This window comes from Mycotypha africana (genome assembly GCF_025528875.1).
Source record: "Mycotypha africana strain NRRL 2978 chromosome Unknown BDF20scaffold_3, whole genome shotgun sequence".
Lineage (NCBI taxonomy): Eukaryota > Fungi > Mucoromycota > Mucoromycetes > Mucorales > Mycotyphaceae > Mycotypha > Mycotypha africana.
In genome coordinates, this window is record NW_026515727.1 from 995,527 (window position 1) to 1,009,963 (window position 14,437).

Below are 14,437 nucleotides of genomic sequence, written 5' to 3' on the forward strand. Positions count from 1 at the left end.
AATGCTGATCTATTTGCATTTTCGATCTTTACAAGGCCATTTCTTTGTTATGCGCAAACGTAGATATTGCAGTCTACCTGCGAAAAAAAATTTGAAGTATTGTGGAGAACATTTAACAGCTGATCCAAATAATGAAGGTGCTAAAGACGCACCCAAACGTGTTCCCTGTCCATATGATAGCTCACAGTAAGTCTGAGAGTAACTGATCTACTTTGTGATCTCTCTTCCTATTCCTCAATGATCGTTCTATTTTTTGACATTTGAAAAAAGCACTGTGTTCGAAAAAGATCTGGAACGTCACATGCAGAAGCGTTGCAATGCTCGGCCAAAAGAGCAACCAGCTTGTTATTCTCTTAACGTCAACTGTACTCTACCGCTTTCAGCAGAGGAGTTAGAGTTTCAACAAAATATCTTCTCTCATCAAAAAATGCATGTACAGCCTTGGCTGGCGCGCGTTCAATTACAAAAATTGAGTAGAGAGGATCTGGACTCTATCATCAATAAAGTACTTGCAGCTTATGAAGTACATGTTCCTGATATCCCCAAAGAAAAATTAAGTCATCCCTCAGCAGAGAAGAAGAGGTCAGACAACCAAACATGACTTATGAACTGACGCATAAAAAGAAAAAAGAATATTAACATATTGCATCATTGAATACTAGGCCTTACATTTCCAATACCAAGCATTTGGATCAGCTGTCGTCCTTACTCGGACATATGGAAAAGAACGGTATGCTAAACGATAAAATAGCATGCTTTGTTGAATTTGGTGCAGGAAAAGGTGAATTTTCTGCTTTCGTTAAAAGAGCCCTTCAAGAAGAGAATGGGGAAGCCACGTATCTCCTTATCGATAGAAAGAGTGTACGTAACAAGGCTGATCAAACATTACTCGGGCATTCCGAAAAGAAATCGCGTGTTCAACGTCAACTTATTGACATTAAAGACCTTGTCCTTTCCAAAGTCGAATGCATTGCGGATAATAACAAAAAGATGATTGCCATGTCAAAACATTTATGTGGATGTGCTACAGATATTTCTTTGAAGTGCCTTATGAATTACGTAGAGGAAGAAAAGGCGAAACAAAATAGGTAACGAGTTAAACAGCATGCTAATGACGGTCTTGTTCGCTTATTAATGGAGTAAAATCTACTAAAGTGAGCCTATTGCTGGCATCATTATTGCCCTTTGCTGTCATCAAATTTGTCGCTACGAAATGTATCCCAATCAGGAGTATTTGAAGTCAATTGATATGTCAAAAACAGAATTTGAAAGGATGTGTAAAATGACAAGCTGGGGTACTTGCGGTTCGAGAGACGCTGATAAGAAAAACTCGCTTCAAAGTGAACAAGAGGAAGACGAACATGCGAATAATATCAATGATGAGGACGATAATACAGATGTCACAGCGTAAGTTATTCACAGTTAACAAGCATTTTGTACCGGTCAAATGTGTTCTGAAATGGTTGATATATTGTAATAACATAGGAATCATTATTCTGGACGAGATATTGCTGAACGAAAGAGCATCGGGCTTAAATGCAAACGTGTTCTGGATATAGGCCGACTCAAATATCTTCAAAGTTTTGGTTTTGATGCACAGTTGGTCTATTATGTTGACCCAGAAACTAGTTTAGAGAATTGTGCATTGATTGCCACACCTAAAGATAGAGCTTGAAGCTTTACTTTCCTGCATATGGAAGATTAACTATACTTCAATTTTATGAACTGTATTCCGACGATATAATAAAATCTTTATGCTGTATTTGCTTATGTAAGCTCACAGATAGTAATGAAATTCAATCTGACAGTGGTATTGTATTTGACCATTGCTGTGCAGATATTTTATAGCAGGTCGAGATTGAGGAATTTTAGTTTATAGAATATCATTTCCATCGTGATCTTCGTATTTTGTGCTTTTTTTTTTTTCGTGGGAGACCGTCTCCACTTTATTTATAAGTCCTCCCCTATCGCAATGAGAGAATAAAAGATTATTAAAAAAGCCAAAAAATAGAAAAACTCAAGGAACGTAATGAAGCTGTAATAAATATACTAAAATCAATTAAAATAGCTGTCAGGACTATTTTTGTGTGAGTAAAAAAAACCTAAATGTATACACACTGTCCATAAATTTGGCAGAATCGCTATAAAAGCGGATCAAAAAAACGTGTGTGACACTTACGGAAGTATACAGCATAGGAACGGCAAAACAATACACCGTTTCTTTCATTTGATAAAGTCTAATAATCTCAATGATTTGTTGTTTTGTTCGAGGCACACAATGCGACCAATATGGTTTGAGTATAAAATGGATCAAGAGTTGGGCTATCTTTTGAACTTCTTTCAAATTTAGTCAATATAGCTGAAAAAAGCAATTCCATGAAAATTAGATATGCAGCAGAGTATGCGTTTACATTAGAAAACATGGTTTTCAGCCAGCTTTGAAGGTTTATTTACGCTCTTCCTTTTTGTAGCTGAAACCAAAAGCCAACGAATAGATCAAGAGTATCAACAGTTTGAATCTACTGAGGCGCGATCATCAATGACTACCCTTCCCCAATCTATAACTCATAAGAAAGACAATGTTGTTGAAATTGAGTCCCTTAACCTCGAAGAGGTTGAAGCAGGAAAGCTCTCTGCAACCCCTAACCTAGCATATGATTACAAAACTGATCCGAATCATCCTTGGGTAGGAACTAATCCAGACTATTGCCAATTAAATGAGGAATCACTTATTTACACCTACCGACTTTAACTTTAGAATTGGCCTAGAAGGAAAAAGAGTTTAATTTTATTACTAGTTGGCACGAATGCATTCATGGGATATTTTTCTTCTGCTGTTTACGTAAAGTATTAATTTGACTATGACAGATTTATGTTAAATGCACAGAAACTAATCGCTTGCATTGATGTTCCTGTAGATTCCTGCATCACATGATATCATGCTATACTTCAACACCAATCTGACGGTAATTGACGAATAACTGAGGCAATATTATAGTGGTTGTAACCTGAATTTCTTTTGGCATACTGGTTGTTCAGGTTATTAATGCAACAATTGCTCTATTCTTATTGATGATTGCTATAGCTGTGAGTATCTTGATAAACATACTGAATAATCTGACTCGAGCAAATTCTTATTCGGCAAGTCATTGTTTCTATGCGATAACAATAGCCACTTTTTTGGGCACCGTTCAGCGAACGAATTGGTCGACGGTAAGAAGCGAATAAGTTATTTATGCTACTTAATATGCTTATAAAAATTGCATTTTTCCAGATGGATCTATATTACGTCCATGTTATTTTTTGCTATATGTTCTGCTATTGTTGGTATTTCTCGGAATTTAGGTTTGTTCTTTGCATTTCGTTTGATCCAAGGCATTTTCGTTTGTGCAGGCCAGGCACTAGGAGGAGGAACAGTATCGGATATCTTTGAGCCTCACGAACGTGGTAAAGCAATGAGTATTTATATACTAAGTGTAAGTAAATTATGAGGTTTATCATTAATATCTAAAGCGATTTATCTTTATGTATTCCTTCACAATTAGACTATTTTGGGACCTTCTGTTGCTCCCATGATCGGAGGCTACGTTGACCAGTATTTAGGATGGCGTTGGATCTTTTACCTGAAAGCAATTATAGGTGGTGTTATTGTCATTTTGAATGTTTGTTTTCTCAAAGAAACCTTATACGCTATCCCTAATTCATCCTGCGAAAAGGCTGCCCCCACTAATCGTTTGCAAAGTCTTCAATTCAATCCAGTAAGGGACACTTGCAAAAGCTTCGATTTGACTGATGAACATACGAATTGTAGAACTAATTCTCAACTTCATTATGCTAATAGTTTACCAGCCTTCAGTTACTTTTAAAAAAAGAGGTTGCTCTTGTGTGTTTACCTACCAGCGTTGCTTTTGGTTGGTTCTATTTTCAGGTTACAATTCTTCCAACGACGTACAGCAGTATCTACCATTTCTCTACCGGCACAATTGGACTTTGTTATTTAGCGGGCGGTATTGGCAATACAACAGGCTCTATTTTATCTGGCTTGTTATCTGATAAACTGTATACACGAGCCTGCAAAAGAAACGGTGGAGTTGCTGTAAAAGAATTCCGACTACGGCCAATATATTTTGGAATTCCCGCTTTGGTGGCTGGCAGTATCTTATACGGTTGGTTCCTACACATTTCTGTGCACTGGATAGGTCCACTGTTCGGATACCTAATGGGTGAATATATGTTTTTCTTTTTTTATACCATCAATCACATAACTCAAATGATCTTCTCATTGAAATGTTAGTTACTTTCGGAATCATGTACACAGTTACTGTTGTAAATACCTACCTTGCCGACTCTTTTGCTACCAAAGCTGCTTCAAGTAAGAAATGATGAGCAATACGCCACTCAGTAAATTCTTCACTCAGGCGAAGCTAATTCGCGGCAATATTAAATTATTAGTTGTTTCTGTCAATAACTTTACAAGAAATGTTTGCGGTATGATATTCTCGTTAACCGCTGTTCAAATTCGTGACTCTTTAGGAGATGGATGGGCGTAGTAAGAGGAAAAATGTGTGTACGTCAATGCTGATGAATACTGACGACTAATCATACAGTTTTTCACTATTTCTTAGCACAGTAATGGGCCTAATGTCTCTAGTTATTTATATGATTTCTATACCAATAGTAGAGAGGTTTGGGGCACGTTGGAGAAACTCTATTGCATGAAAACTTATCTAAGATCTTCTCGAGCTTGCATTTACTGTATAGCTTATATTTATACTCATTTAATACCCTTATTTTACAAACAATCCAATAAAAATGCTCATCAACTAGACGAAAATGATATTTGGTCTCTACATTATATCTTATGCTGGAGAGCCTGATCTTTGTAGGCAAAAAGATATCGTTCATTAAATTACTAGACAAGTTAAATAAAAATGGTTTTCGGTGAATGGTTCTACTGAAGACTCAGAGAGTTTATTCAGATGTTCGTTGAAGGAAGGTCATGGTATGCTGACCACAAGACCAAGTATAAAGAAGCAACATTTGATCTGATTTATGTGTATACGTATGCATTAGATAAAACATGGAATGAGGTTGGATTTATGCAGATGAGATGAGAAGGTTATCCTTTAGCAGATATAATCCGGTTGAATGTAATGCTTAAGCGTAAGCAACTATTGCCAGTTGTTCGTCATTTTTTTTATGAATCTGAAGCATGGCTGTTGAACCATTAATATTTGTAGCGTTTGAACAGTATTTCGGGTCTTCTTTTGGAATGTATCTGTAAATGTTATAGAAGTGACAATGATAAAGATATTAGAAGCCATAAAAAGAAGGAATAGTTATTATACAAGTTTGTTTATTGTTGATTAAAAATTGGTATATACGGTAAAATCAGTTTTTATAAAGTTTACAAAATAGGTATATTTACATTAAAGGTTCGTCGCTATTTGATAATCGATTCAAATGTAAGTAAACATCTGTGCCATAGCTATTATTGAGAGTTAAGAAAAAAAGAAATGATTGGTAAAACAGTCTATTGAAAATTTTTATGTAGCTACTATGGAAGACCTACCCTTCCATTGATATAAGCTTCAGATCTCCACCAAAATAACGGGCATACTGTGCAAATACAAGTTAAAAGTTAAGTAAAACATAAGATACAAAACAAAGTAAAATAGCTTCATTACCAGTCTTGAGATAGGCAGGCCGTATCCAAAACCTGCCATGGGTGCTTTAAAATCAGATTGACTAAATTCAGATTCGAGTTGCGCAGTAGCTGTTGTATACTATGTAACAGGTATATCAATACAATGTTAGAAAGTGTTACTCTAGTAAGCTTAAGCGATATCTATTTTCCTGACGATTACCATATAAGTCCAAACGAGTGGAATATTTGAGCGTGGAATACCTCCTCCTTCATCTGAAATTTTGATGGTAATGTCTTCTTTTCCTTGAGCAATGATCAACTTGATAGGCGGATAATCATCTTCGTAGTCAGTACCGTAATTCTCAACCACAGCACGCATTGAATTTTTTAACAATTCAAACAGCATATGACTGAGATGCGATGGCACGTACATAAACTCAATTTCTCCAGGGCAAAATACGTTCACCTCTGGTGCTTTGAATAAGCCATAATGCTCCTCACATATAAATTTGGCGTTCGCAATGGCGTCCTGTGCAACATCATGAATATTGGTTTTGGTACAAATAACGCCCACGTAATCCTTTTGTCGAGGTCCTCTATAAAGCGCGACATGCTGACCTATCAGCATTCGAATCCCAATTCGTGACATATAAAATCGATCCAAGAAAGCCTGTACTTCTGTATCAATCAGAGGTGAATTCAGATGTTCTTTATATTCCAATATGCCCTGTGCAATAGTGGTGACGACAGGGTCGTGTCTTCTTTTAATGGCCTCGATTGTCCTAACAAATTTGTTTGTGTATTCTGCTATTTCTGGTGGACATTCTGTTGCATCTACTTTATTGTAATATCTATTATGATGATGACAATAAATGGTTTTAGTTCAATGGTCATCTGATGTAACAGTTCCCTACGACTCCTTCTTCCATTAAATGTACCGTTGTCCAATAGGAACAGATTGATGTATTGAATTGGAAACAGGTTTATTCGTGATTTTTTTAGGTAAAGATGGATTTGGTATATTGTGGGGTAATGTCTCTGAACTTCTTGATATAAGAGGTTGCTGGTGATTTTTCACAAGACTGGATATCTTTGGTTGTGGAAGTTCGATGAGGTCTTTGAAAGATTGTGCATACCAATGTTTAACTTTAATAATGGATGGCATTTGACTTAGGTTGCGTGGTAGCTCTTCCAATTCCTTCACGCGATGTGCTAAACGAATAGGAAGCTCCTCTGATTGATAGCATAATTCAGGTAGTCAGCAATGAAAGTCAAAAAGCAGTATGCTGAACGCTTTCATGAATCTTACCATGTAAAAACTGACTTGCGCCGAAAAGCGTGCCCTGTGAAGGAGTTTGGCCTGAAAACATAAGGTACCTTAGTATTGATATCTCTTGTTTAGCTCCCTTTTTTTACAGTTATTTCTAATCTCTACCAAACATAACCATTTGTCTTAGAGAAACACCTGTTTGAGGAAACTTGGCAAAGTGTTTTATTTTGTCAAAGAGCTGTGGTGAAAGCTGAGACATGGTGCTTTCAATGAGGAACGGAAGTAAGATGATAGAAAAAGGAAAAAAGAAAGTGTTATTATATTTTATTGAGTCCCTTTTTGTAATGCAATTTTCGTAAACAGAGAATACAAATCACATGTATGAATTATGAAAATTGCCCCACATTTCGTAACAAGAATTCTCATGTTACACAATGAAACTTTTAATAAGCATTTATTCCTTTTCATCATTGATCACTGTCATTGTTGTTGTTTTTTTTTGTTTTTTTCTTCTTCTGCAGGCGGATTTATCACACTGAAATTACGAATTAATAAGTTAAATATAGACCCAAAAAACAATGCAATCACAGTGCACGTTAATGTGATGACGTTGTATGGCATACTGAAGTCTGGTGTTGGTAGACGGACTAATAGTGTATCCGTGTAAACCCGTTGTGGTTCACCTTGAAGACTATTACAACGCAAAGAGTGAGTACTCTGCTATTGACCCATAATTCAATAGAACGTATCTCATTACTTGGATACTTACATTAAGCCTTGTTGATTGACGTCGGGAATCCACGCTGTTAAAACGGCAGATCTAAACGAGAAATTTTCTCACGTTATTATTTTGGCAATTGACGCAGAAATGCTTCATAAGAAAAAGCTTAGAATAATATTTACCCGATATCAAAACCACGGTTAGCGTCAGGTCGATGTTCTGTATACTTCAAAAAGACCTTCTCAAAATCCATAGAAAGCGTTGTTACTGAGTTCGCTGGTAGCAATAAATTACACTCTAGCACTGTCGGTCTTCCACGATCAATGGCCGGTTGATAATACATTTCTTGAATCACACCGCCATCTTCCTCGTTTAACAGGCTGCCGTTTTGTAAGGAGAAAACATCTACCTTCAATGTGTGTAAGTAGAGCTTCAGATACCAAGGAATAGAGTCGTAATAAATGACAGGCATAGATGTCTCTCCATTTCGGTTATAAATCGTTATTTTTAATCCTCCTCTTTCTTGTCCATATCCGGTAAAGTAACGTTCCGCATAAATCATAGGTCTAACGGGCTTCAATGCTTTACACAAAAGATTATGTAATGGTTAATTTCAAATGATTAAAAAAGTTCTCATTTGGCTTGTCATCCATCTTACGGTATAAAAATGAATTTTCTTGATTCCACGTCATGCGGATATCCAAAGGTTCTTTTGAAGATGATAAATGGTAAGTTGCAACTTTATTCTTGCCTTCAGTATCAGCTGTTATTGTCACGGGTTTCAATTCGAAATCATTGCCTGCATCCTCCAATTCAACCACAACTTTACTTTCTGTAGCTACAGGACAGGCATTTTCAAGTTGACGCTCAAAGATAGACTCCAGTGACCAATCTATAACAACCTTATTAGAATGATGCTTATCTCCTGTGTTCCTTCGTCTTGCTTTTGTATTTTACCTCTACGTCCTGTATCTCTCACTGGATCCATTACTGATGTTATTGTCTGTTCTATTTCTAGTATACGTTCTGTACACTCGGAATCCTGTACAAAATGTTACTTATCAGTCAATAGAAGTTGCCATAATGGAAACAGATAATACTTACAGCACATTTAGACTTGGCATGGATTGCCATGGAATGAAAATTGGAGTTGTAGATTTTATGAGGGTTCAATAGTACGGATATTCCTGACTATAGAATCTCTCTTATATTAGTAGTGTTCTTCGCGTTTGTCTCAAAGTTTGACGTTCTTCTTTGCTTTTTACCTTTGATTTACATGGTAATAATTTGAGCCAAGGGGTCAAATTTTCTGTACACACATTTTCTTGAGGTAAAGCGCCATATCTCAATTGCGCACCCGACTCTTCTTCTACATCCCCATTTGATTGGAAAGATAGCTTTGGTTGTGTTGTTATTGTCTCGTCAATAAAATTTAGAGAAGCACAGAATAGACCAGATAGAGTGTTTGTAAGTAATTTCCATTGTTTATCCACACTAGCATTCGAACATTTTAGTGGCTGCTCTAGGGCTCAAGTTTAACTTAATTGCTGGTTGAATAATAAGGAACTCACTTTTCATGACTGTTATCCCTCATCCAGGCCCACATTTCTACACCTGTACTCGCTGATATACTTGGTGGATATCCCCATTCTTCGTAATTCCATCTGCCCTGAGTAAATGATAGATGCATGTCGGTGACGTTGATTGTTTGAAGAACTTGTCCAATGGCCTTTGGGTATAAACCATAGTCCAGAACTGGGGGAATAAAAAGAGTTTCATATGAATACTTATGGCTTTAATTACGCGGTAGTACTTGTGAATTGTTTACTGTACTGGGCGCATTAGGTTCAGTTTCAACATGGACTGTGGTGGTAAAAGAGAAATGAGCGAGTAACTTGCCATCCGGTAAATTTCTTAGTGTCAACTTTTCATTGTAGGTTTCTTTGACGTCTTGTGTCGATATCTGACAGTTTATGCCATAAATACTCAGTAGTAAACCGAGTAATATCTTGGCTTGCATATCTCTTTTGTGTTTAAAGTTATCAGAACTCGAATGAATTGACTTGGATTCACGAAAATAAAGTGTGGTTCCTGTAGCATTCGTGACCAGCAATAAGCAGGAAGAGCGGGGCTTTTTGGTCTTTTCTGTTGGTTGAACAACTTTTATGCAATCCAACACTTTTTTTTTGTGTTGACGTTTTGACAATTTCGAATTATCGTTCTCTCTTCTTTCATTAGACCGTCAACAATAAGTAACTTTAAAATGAAACGAAAGCAGAGAAAACAACGAAAACATACAAAAAAAAGACATGGGCATCACAGTTACAAAGACAGATCTGCACTTGAGAATGAGGAATTTCAAGGCACCTTCAAAATCAACGAAGCGATGAGAACAAAGAATTTTACGCTATTGAGAGAAATAGGCCGAAAAACTGGTTTCATAAGTGATCCTATAAGACGAAGAGTTTGGTAATAGAGGAATTTCATGTTCAGTTTAGCCTCATGACAGATATTAACCGTACTTTGATATATTTGTCAAAGGCCGTTTTTATTACATTGCACAGACATGGAAGCGAAAAGAGTAAAGGAAGGTTCACATAAAGGTTATTCATCTTTTTAAATATTTTGAGAATTGAGTGTTTATTTCTTGCATTGCTGAAAAGACTACATTTTCAGTGCCTCATAAGGATGAAGAACAAGTAAAGTTGGATGTACTTCGATCATTCAATTCATATCCAAAAAGTAAGAAGAAAAAGAAAAAGATGGTTTCAAAGTTGAAACAGATAGAAAAAGCAGGAATTAACAATAGGATTGTAATAGATATAGACGATGACGACAGAAAAACATTGGAAGGCATGCTTCATAGAGTTATTACTCATGTCTTACGACTATTTCCTTCATTCCATTATTATCAGGTATTGAGTTATATTTGTAGCAACAAATCTACTTAAGCTAATTATCAATATAACACGGAAATGGTGGTAGGGCTTTCACGATTTATCTTCCGTCTTTATACTTCTATTTGGTGAAAAATATGCTTGTAGACTTGTAGAAACAGTGGCTTTATTCTTTTTAAGATATCCTTTTTAAAGCATCTTGTTAAGATCCAGCATCAAGGAGTTTGTAAACAGTACACAAATGATGGGTACTATCCTTAACTCTTTTTCTTTCTTCACAACACAGATAACATGTATAAAAATATGGAACCAGTGTTGAAACAGTTGACTATATTAGATACTCTGATCCAACTGGAAGAAATTGAACTACATAACCATATCAGCGCGTAAGTGTGTATGTGGCAAACGGAGGTATAAATCTCATATCAATACTTACCAACAGCGGGCTCCATTACAAATTAGGGCAGGTGTCTTACCATACTATTGTCTTTCTTGGGTGATAACATGGTGCAGCCATGATTTAGATGATTTAGACAAAATTACACGGCTGTTTGATCTGTTTTTATCATCCAATCCGTTTATGGTTGTGTATTTCGCAGCAGCCGTTGTCTTGTCAAGACGAGATGAAGTGCTAGCTCTCCCATGCGACAACAGTACTATTCACAGCTTCCTAACAAAATTACCCAAAGATTTGGATGTCGACTCACTATGTCAAAAGGCTTGCGAATTAGAATTGAAATATCCTGTGTATAAAATACAGTGTCTCAGTTCCGTTGCACTTGATGAGGAATCTGCTGTGAATCGTTATGAGAAAGATTTTGTACCCATTAAAACACTTGAAGAATTAAACCAGGCGATTGAAAATCGTGTTTTACCAATATTACAGAAGAGCGAGCAAAGGACACCAATAGAATTACAACCGATATATACCGATGTACAAAGGCATCAATCGAGCACTCTGCTGCAAAAGCTGTTACATGTGAACAAAAAAGATGCAACCTTCTATACTTTACTCACCCTAGGTGCGGGTGTTGGATTAGTAGCCATGTTCATGTCGAACTCTAATTTGTTGAGGTATGCACATTATTATCTAAAAGTGCTGCCAAATTGGAATTCTGGCTAAAAAAGAGAAATAAACTTTCTTTCTTTTTGGTGGATAGGGAATGGTTGACAGTTGTCTAAACTGATGAAGAAAGATTATAATTTTACGCGGTTCATAAAGATCTTTTCAGCCCTGGTTTGACCAAAAACTTTGTGCTCTTTCCATCTCTACATCTTTTAGATCGAGTAAGTTTAAGTGTTATTCATGTCATAGCTTATGGGCAATGCCGTTTTGTACCTCAGTAATGGACAAACTACTTTACAACTAACTTTTTTGACATGCATCCTTTAATATTGTTGTAATGTACTTACATGGGAATCGCTCTTCAAATAAACCCTCAACACGGAATAAACAGTATGTTTTGTATATAGTATATGTATATGTATATATAACATTCATAAATATAGCCGTATCTATAATATTGTCTGAGGTTGGTAAAAAGTGTGGTCTAGTCGCCTAATTAACTCTGTTGCGGTAAGTATAAGTTATGTCGCTGAATATAGTCAATGACTGGATTTGGAAGTAAGTATTTGATGGACATGCCTCGCTTGACGAACAGTCTTGTAAAGTTTTGTATGAGTATTCGTGTTGGGTGATACTCACCAACGTACTTTAAAAGAACCATTAGCACTTACCTAACCTTAGTCGAGCTGATATCGTTATGGATCAACTGTTTGATGATGATTATATTCAACTATAAAAGAGATTTCAGTCAATCCTGTCCACCATTCAAACCTATCAAGAACTCCTTCAATACACTTACCTTATGCTGATACAATATATCGTGCGCAAGCAAAAATCCATATACATCGGTGCCAGTTCGTTCTATAATAACACAGCCATATCTACCCACGATATGATGTAGCTAGTTACATTGAAGCCAGGTTAAATCCACATGTCCGCGTCACAGTAGCAAATAACTTGGTTGTGTATTACTTACATCTTCTGCGCTCCATACTGTAGGGTGGCCAAAAGAAGCCATCAAATCACCACCTGCTAAAAGCATGATTTTGAACTGCTTTGTTTCGCCTGTGTTCACATATAATATTGTTTATCTGTGAGTGATGGATGGCTTATCACTTCTCTCAGCCAATGTTGTGTTGTGATGATCGTACCTGATTTTGTCTTGATGCCACCTCTTAGTTCATTCAGTTGCTCTTCAAAGTGATCTAAAACAACGGCTGTCCTTTGATATTGTGTCTGCCGAGATTCCCATGAATCTACCATAAGCCAATCTGATGTACTATCCACAGCCAGCTGACACATTTTCACTCGATCTTTTGCCTTTGCAAGACCTTCTTTACGATACGCATCGGATACAGGTGAGAAATAACCGGCAATCAGTTCGAACTCTGTACGTTGATGGAAATGGTCCCGCGCCATTTCTAATAATGATTGACGTAAAATATCGTGTCAAAACACAGTTTTTTGACATATTGATTAAATCTTTCATTTACCAAACATTCTCAAATGTAAGTAAGTAATAGGCGAATAAGATCCACAAGCAACAATAACGAGCGGTATTTTACTCTCATCTAAAGCCAGCATTTATGCAGATTCATAAATGATATCAAATGAACATATTGATTTTTGGATGGTTGCTGTTTGTATAAGTGGGGGTTGGTTGGTTTTCTTTTTTTGGTTTTTTGTTTGCTTACCTTCCATTGTTTCAGGAATGAGATGTGTAGGGAATAGGTAATCATCGTCAAATCCAGAGAGGATATCGTCACTTGAGTTTCTCCTCGAACTTAACGTCGATGCCATAATTTTTGGACTACACATACTATTTCTTTTATATGGGGGTCCTTGACTACTTATTAATTTTCAATTTAGGTTGACTAATAAAAAATGGAATAAGGGAAAAGGGTTAGCTTTTTGTTTTCAGAAACATGGAATAAATGCATATTTTTGATCGAATGATCGACCCGACAAGCTCCAAGTGTTCTGCGAGAGAAACAAAAACCATCACGTGGTTTCAACCGAGGAGCAATAGCGCGTGCCATCGCGCATGAGAGACAGCCGATTTACAACAACAAAAAGACAATCGGGGCATAACAGACACGCCATAACTATTGTCTGTGTTTCATTGTCATGCCATTTAAATCCCCACTGAGAAGAAAAACCTGTTGAAACTACTCATCACAATGTCAGGCGACATTCCGTCTGCTAAACTAATCTTACTTAAAGATATACAAAAATGTAAAGTAGGTGATTCGGTAAGAGTCGTAGGAATGTAAGTTTTCTGTAACAAAACAGCGAAGAATCCGAGAGAGATAAAAAAAAAAGAAGAATGTTCGCTCGATCGCTAAGGTCATTGTGATTCTTTTTCTTTCCTTTCCTGTTGGTTCTGTTAGATGGTGCAATTATGACGCACAGAGAAACATTGCAACAATCGAATATGATGGCGTCAATGTTCTTATCAATATGGCCAATGCTGAAGTAAGCGATAAGGCAAACGAAGGAGACTTGGTGCAAGTCATTGGCGAAATATGGAATGTAAACATAAGATCATAGTTCTGCCATTGCATTTGAATATTGTCATGTACTCATTTTTTCAATGTTTTAGATGGCAAGAGGTATCACTACGATTAATGCTCGCATCTTTCGTTGTGAAAACACGCTAAATATGGATTTGTATCAATTCGTCGTGAAGCTCAGAGATAAGACATTTCTAAATTAAAGTTGAGTTTCTTTTTTGTTGCACACAGCTTCTTTGGAAAAAGCATCCGTTATATAATTTTTGCAACAGACATGATTTCATTTGATTGGATTAAAAAAAGAGTCTTTCCTTTAGAGCTTT

At 36.5% G+C, this 14,437-nt stretch overlaps 7 protein-coding genes across 7 annotated transcripts; 4 read left to right on the forward strand and 3 right to left on the reverse strand.

Annotated features, from left to right (window-relative positions):
• Window positions 1-49: 49 nt before the first annotated feature.
• Window positions 50-1,675, forward strand: BDF20DRAFT_816276 (methyltransferase TRM13-domain-containing protein; the record flags this gene model as incomplete). Its single annotated transcript, XM_053077138.1, has 5 exons — window positions 50-186; window positions 271-582; window positions 663-1,088; window positions 1,156-1,407; window positions 1,486-1,675. The coding sequence occupies 5 exons, from the start codon at window positions 50-52 to the stop codon at window positions 1,673-1,675; spliced, it is 1,317 nt and encodes a 438-aa protein (XP_052938082.1).
• A 704-nt stretch (window positions 1,676-2,379) lies between these two features.
• Window positions 2,380-4,819, forward strand: BDF20DRAFT_859013 (major facilitator superfamily domain-containing protein). The gene is made up of 11 exons (XM_053080444.1): window positions 2,380-2,686; window positions 2,759-2,842; window positions 2,919-2,966; window positions 3,040-3,087; window positions 3,173-3,213; window positions 3,275-3,476; window positions 3,546-3,758; window positions 3,842-4,223; window positions 4,295-4,372; window positions 4,453-4,549; window positions 4,626-4,819. The coding sequence occupies exons 1-11, from the start codon at window positions 2,540-2,542 to the stop codon at window positions 4,717-4,719; spliced, it is 1,434 nt and encodes a 477-aa protein (XP_052938083.1). The 5' UTR covers window positions 2,380-2,539; the 3' UTR covers window positions 4,720-4,819.
• Window positions 4,820-4,944: 125 nt separating this feature from the next.
• BDF20DRAFT_859017 (mitochondrial branched-chain alpha-ketoacid dehydrogenase kinase-domain-containing protein) lies at window positions 4,945-7,204 on the reverse strand. Its single transcript, XM_053080445.1, has 8 exons — window positions 7,083-7,204; window positions 6,957-7,007; window positions 6,586-6,880; window positions 5,868-6,498; window positions 5,688-5,786; window positions 5,573-5,619; window positions 5,429-5,488; window positions 4,945-5,278 (listed from the first exon to the last, which is right to left on the reverse strand). The coding sequence occupies exons 1-8, from the start codon at window positions 7,174-7,176 to the stop codon at window positions 5,158-5,160; spliced, it is 1,398 nt and encodes a 465-aa protein (XP_052938084.1). The 5' UTR covers window positions 7,177-7,204; the 3' UTR covers window positions 4,945-5,157.
• A 193-nt stretch (window positions 7,205-7,397) lies between these two features.
• On the reverse strand, window positions 7,398-9,658 carry BDF20DRAFT_911402 (GPI transamidase component PIG-T; the record flags this gene model as incomplete). The annotated part of the gene is made up of 9 exons (XM_053083814.1): window positions 7,398-7,608; window positions 7,687-7,737; window positions 7,821-8,220; window positions 8,297-8,530; window positions 8,596-8,680; window positions 8,743-8,829; window positions 8,904-9,132; window positions 9,210-9,393; window positions 9,472-9,658. 9 exons carry the CDS (start codon window positions 9,656-9,658, stop codon window positions 7,398-7,400), a joined length of 1,668 nt encoding a protein of 555 aa, XP_052938085.1.
• On the forward strand, window positions 9,469-11,828 carry BDF20DRAFT_376510 (rab-GTPase-TBC domain-containing protein). Its single transcript, XM_053075314.1, has 8 exons — window positions 9,469-10,107; window positions 10,180-10,241; window positions 10,315-10,380; window positions 10,459-10,553; window positions 10,624-10,715; window positions 10,820-10,921; window positions 10,998-11,609; window positions 11,696-11,828. Exons 1-8 carry the CDS (start codon window positions 9,902-9,904, stop codon window positions 11,715-11,717), a joined length of 1,257 nt encoding a protein of 418 aa, XP_052938086.1. The 5' UTR covers window positions 9,469-9,901; the 3' UTR covers window positions 11,718-11,828.
• A 269-nt stretch (window positions 11,829-12,097) lies between these two features.
• Window positions 12,098-13,185, reverse strand: BDF20DRAFT_815742 (uncharacterized protein; the record flags this gene model as incomplete). The annotated part of the gene is made up of 6 exons (XM_053077111.1): window positions 12,098-12,197; window positions 12,273-12,331; window positions 12,401-12,502; window positions 12,578-12,666; window positions 12,753-13,022; window positions 13,095-13,185. The coding sequence occupies 6 exons, from the start codon at window positions 13,183-13,185 to the stop codon at window positions 12,098-12,100; spliced, it is 711 nt and encodes a 236-aa protein (XP_052938087.1).
• A 596-nt stretch (window positions 13,186-13,781) lies between these two features.
• On the forward strand, window positions 13,782-14,317 carry BDF20DRAFT_911405 (telomere-capping, CST complex subunit-domain-containing protein; the record flags this gene model as incomplete). The annotated part of the gene is made up of 3 exons (XM_053083815.1): window positions 13,782-13,870; window positions 13,992-14,133; window positions 14,204-14,317. The coding sequence occupies 3 exons, from the start codon at window positions 13,782-13,784 to the stop codon at window positions 14,315-14,317; spliced, it is 345 nt and encodes a 114-aa protein (XP_052938088.1).
• Window positions 14,318-14,437: the final 120 nt, after the last annotated feature.

Bases quoted from the DNA above. Each gene is read 5' to 3' on its own strand.
- BDF20DRAFT_859013 (XM_053080444.1), top strand. From the start codon at position 2,540: ATGACTACCCTTCCCCAATCTATAACTCATAAGAAAGACAATGTTGTT. The intron at 3,214-3,274 runs GTAAGAAGCGAA...GCATTTTTCCAG, and splicing joins AGCGAACGAATTGGTCGACG to ATGGATCTATATTACGTCCA. The intron at 3,477-3,545 runs GTAAGTAAATTA...CTTCACAATTAG, and splicing joins TGAGTATTTATATACTAAGT to ACTATTTTGGGACCTTCTGT.
- BDF20DRAFT_859017 (XM_053080445.1), bottom strand. From the start codon at position 7,176: ATGTCTCAGCTTTCACCACAGCTCTTTGACAAAATAAAACACTTTGCC. The intron at 6,499-6,585 runs GTACATTTAATG...TCATCATAATAG, and splicing joins TCTGTTCCTATTGGACAACG to ATATTACAATAAAGTAGATG. The intron at 5,620-5,687 runs GTAATGAAGCTA...GTATTTGCACAG, and splicing joins GCCTGCCTATCTCAAGACTG to TATGCCCGTTATTTTGGTGG.
- BDF20DRAFT_376510 (XM_053075314.1), top strand. From the start codon at position 9,902: ATGAAACGAAAGCAGAGAAAACAACGAAAACATACAAAAAAAAGACAT. The intron at 10,554-10,623 runs GTATTGAGTTAT...AAATGGTGGTAG, and splicing joins CTTCATTCCATTATTATCAG to GGCTTTCACGATTTATCTTC. The intron at 10,716-10,819 runs ATATCCTTTTTA...TCTTCACAACAC, and splicing joins GTGGCTTTATTCTTTTTAAG to AGATAACATGTATAAAAATA.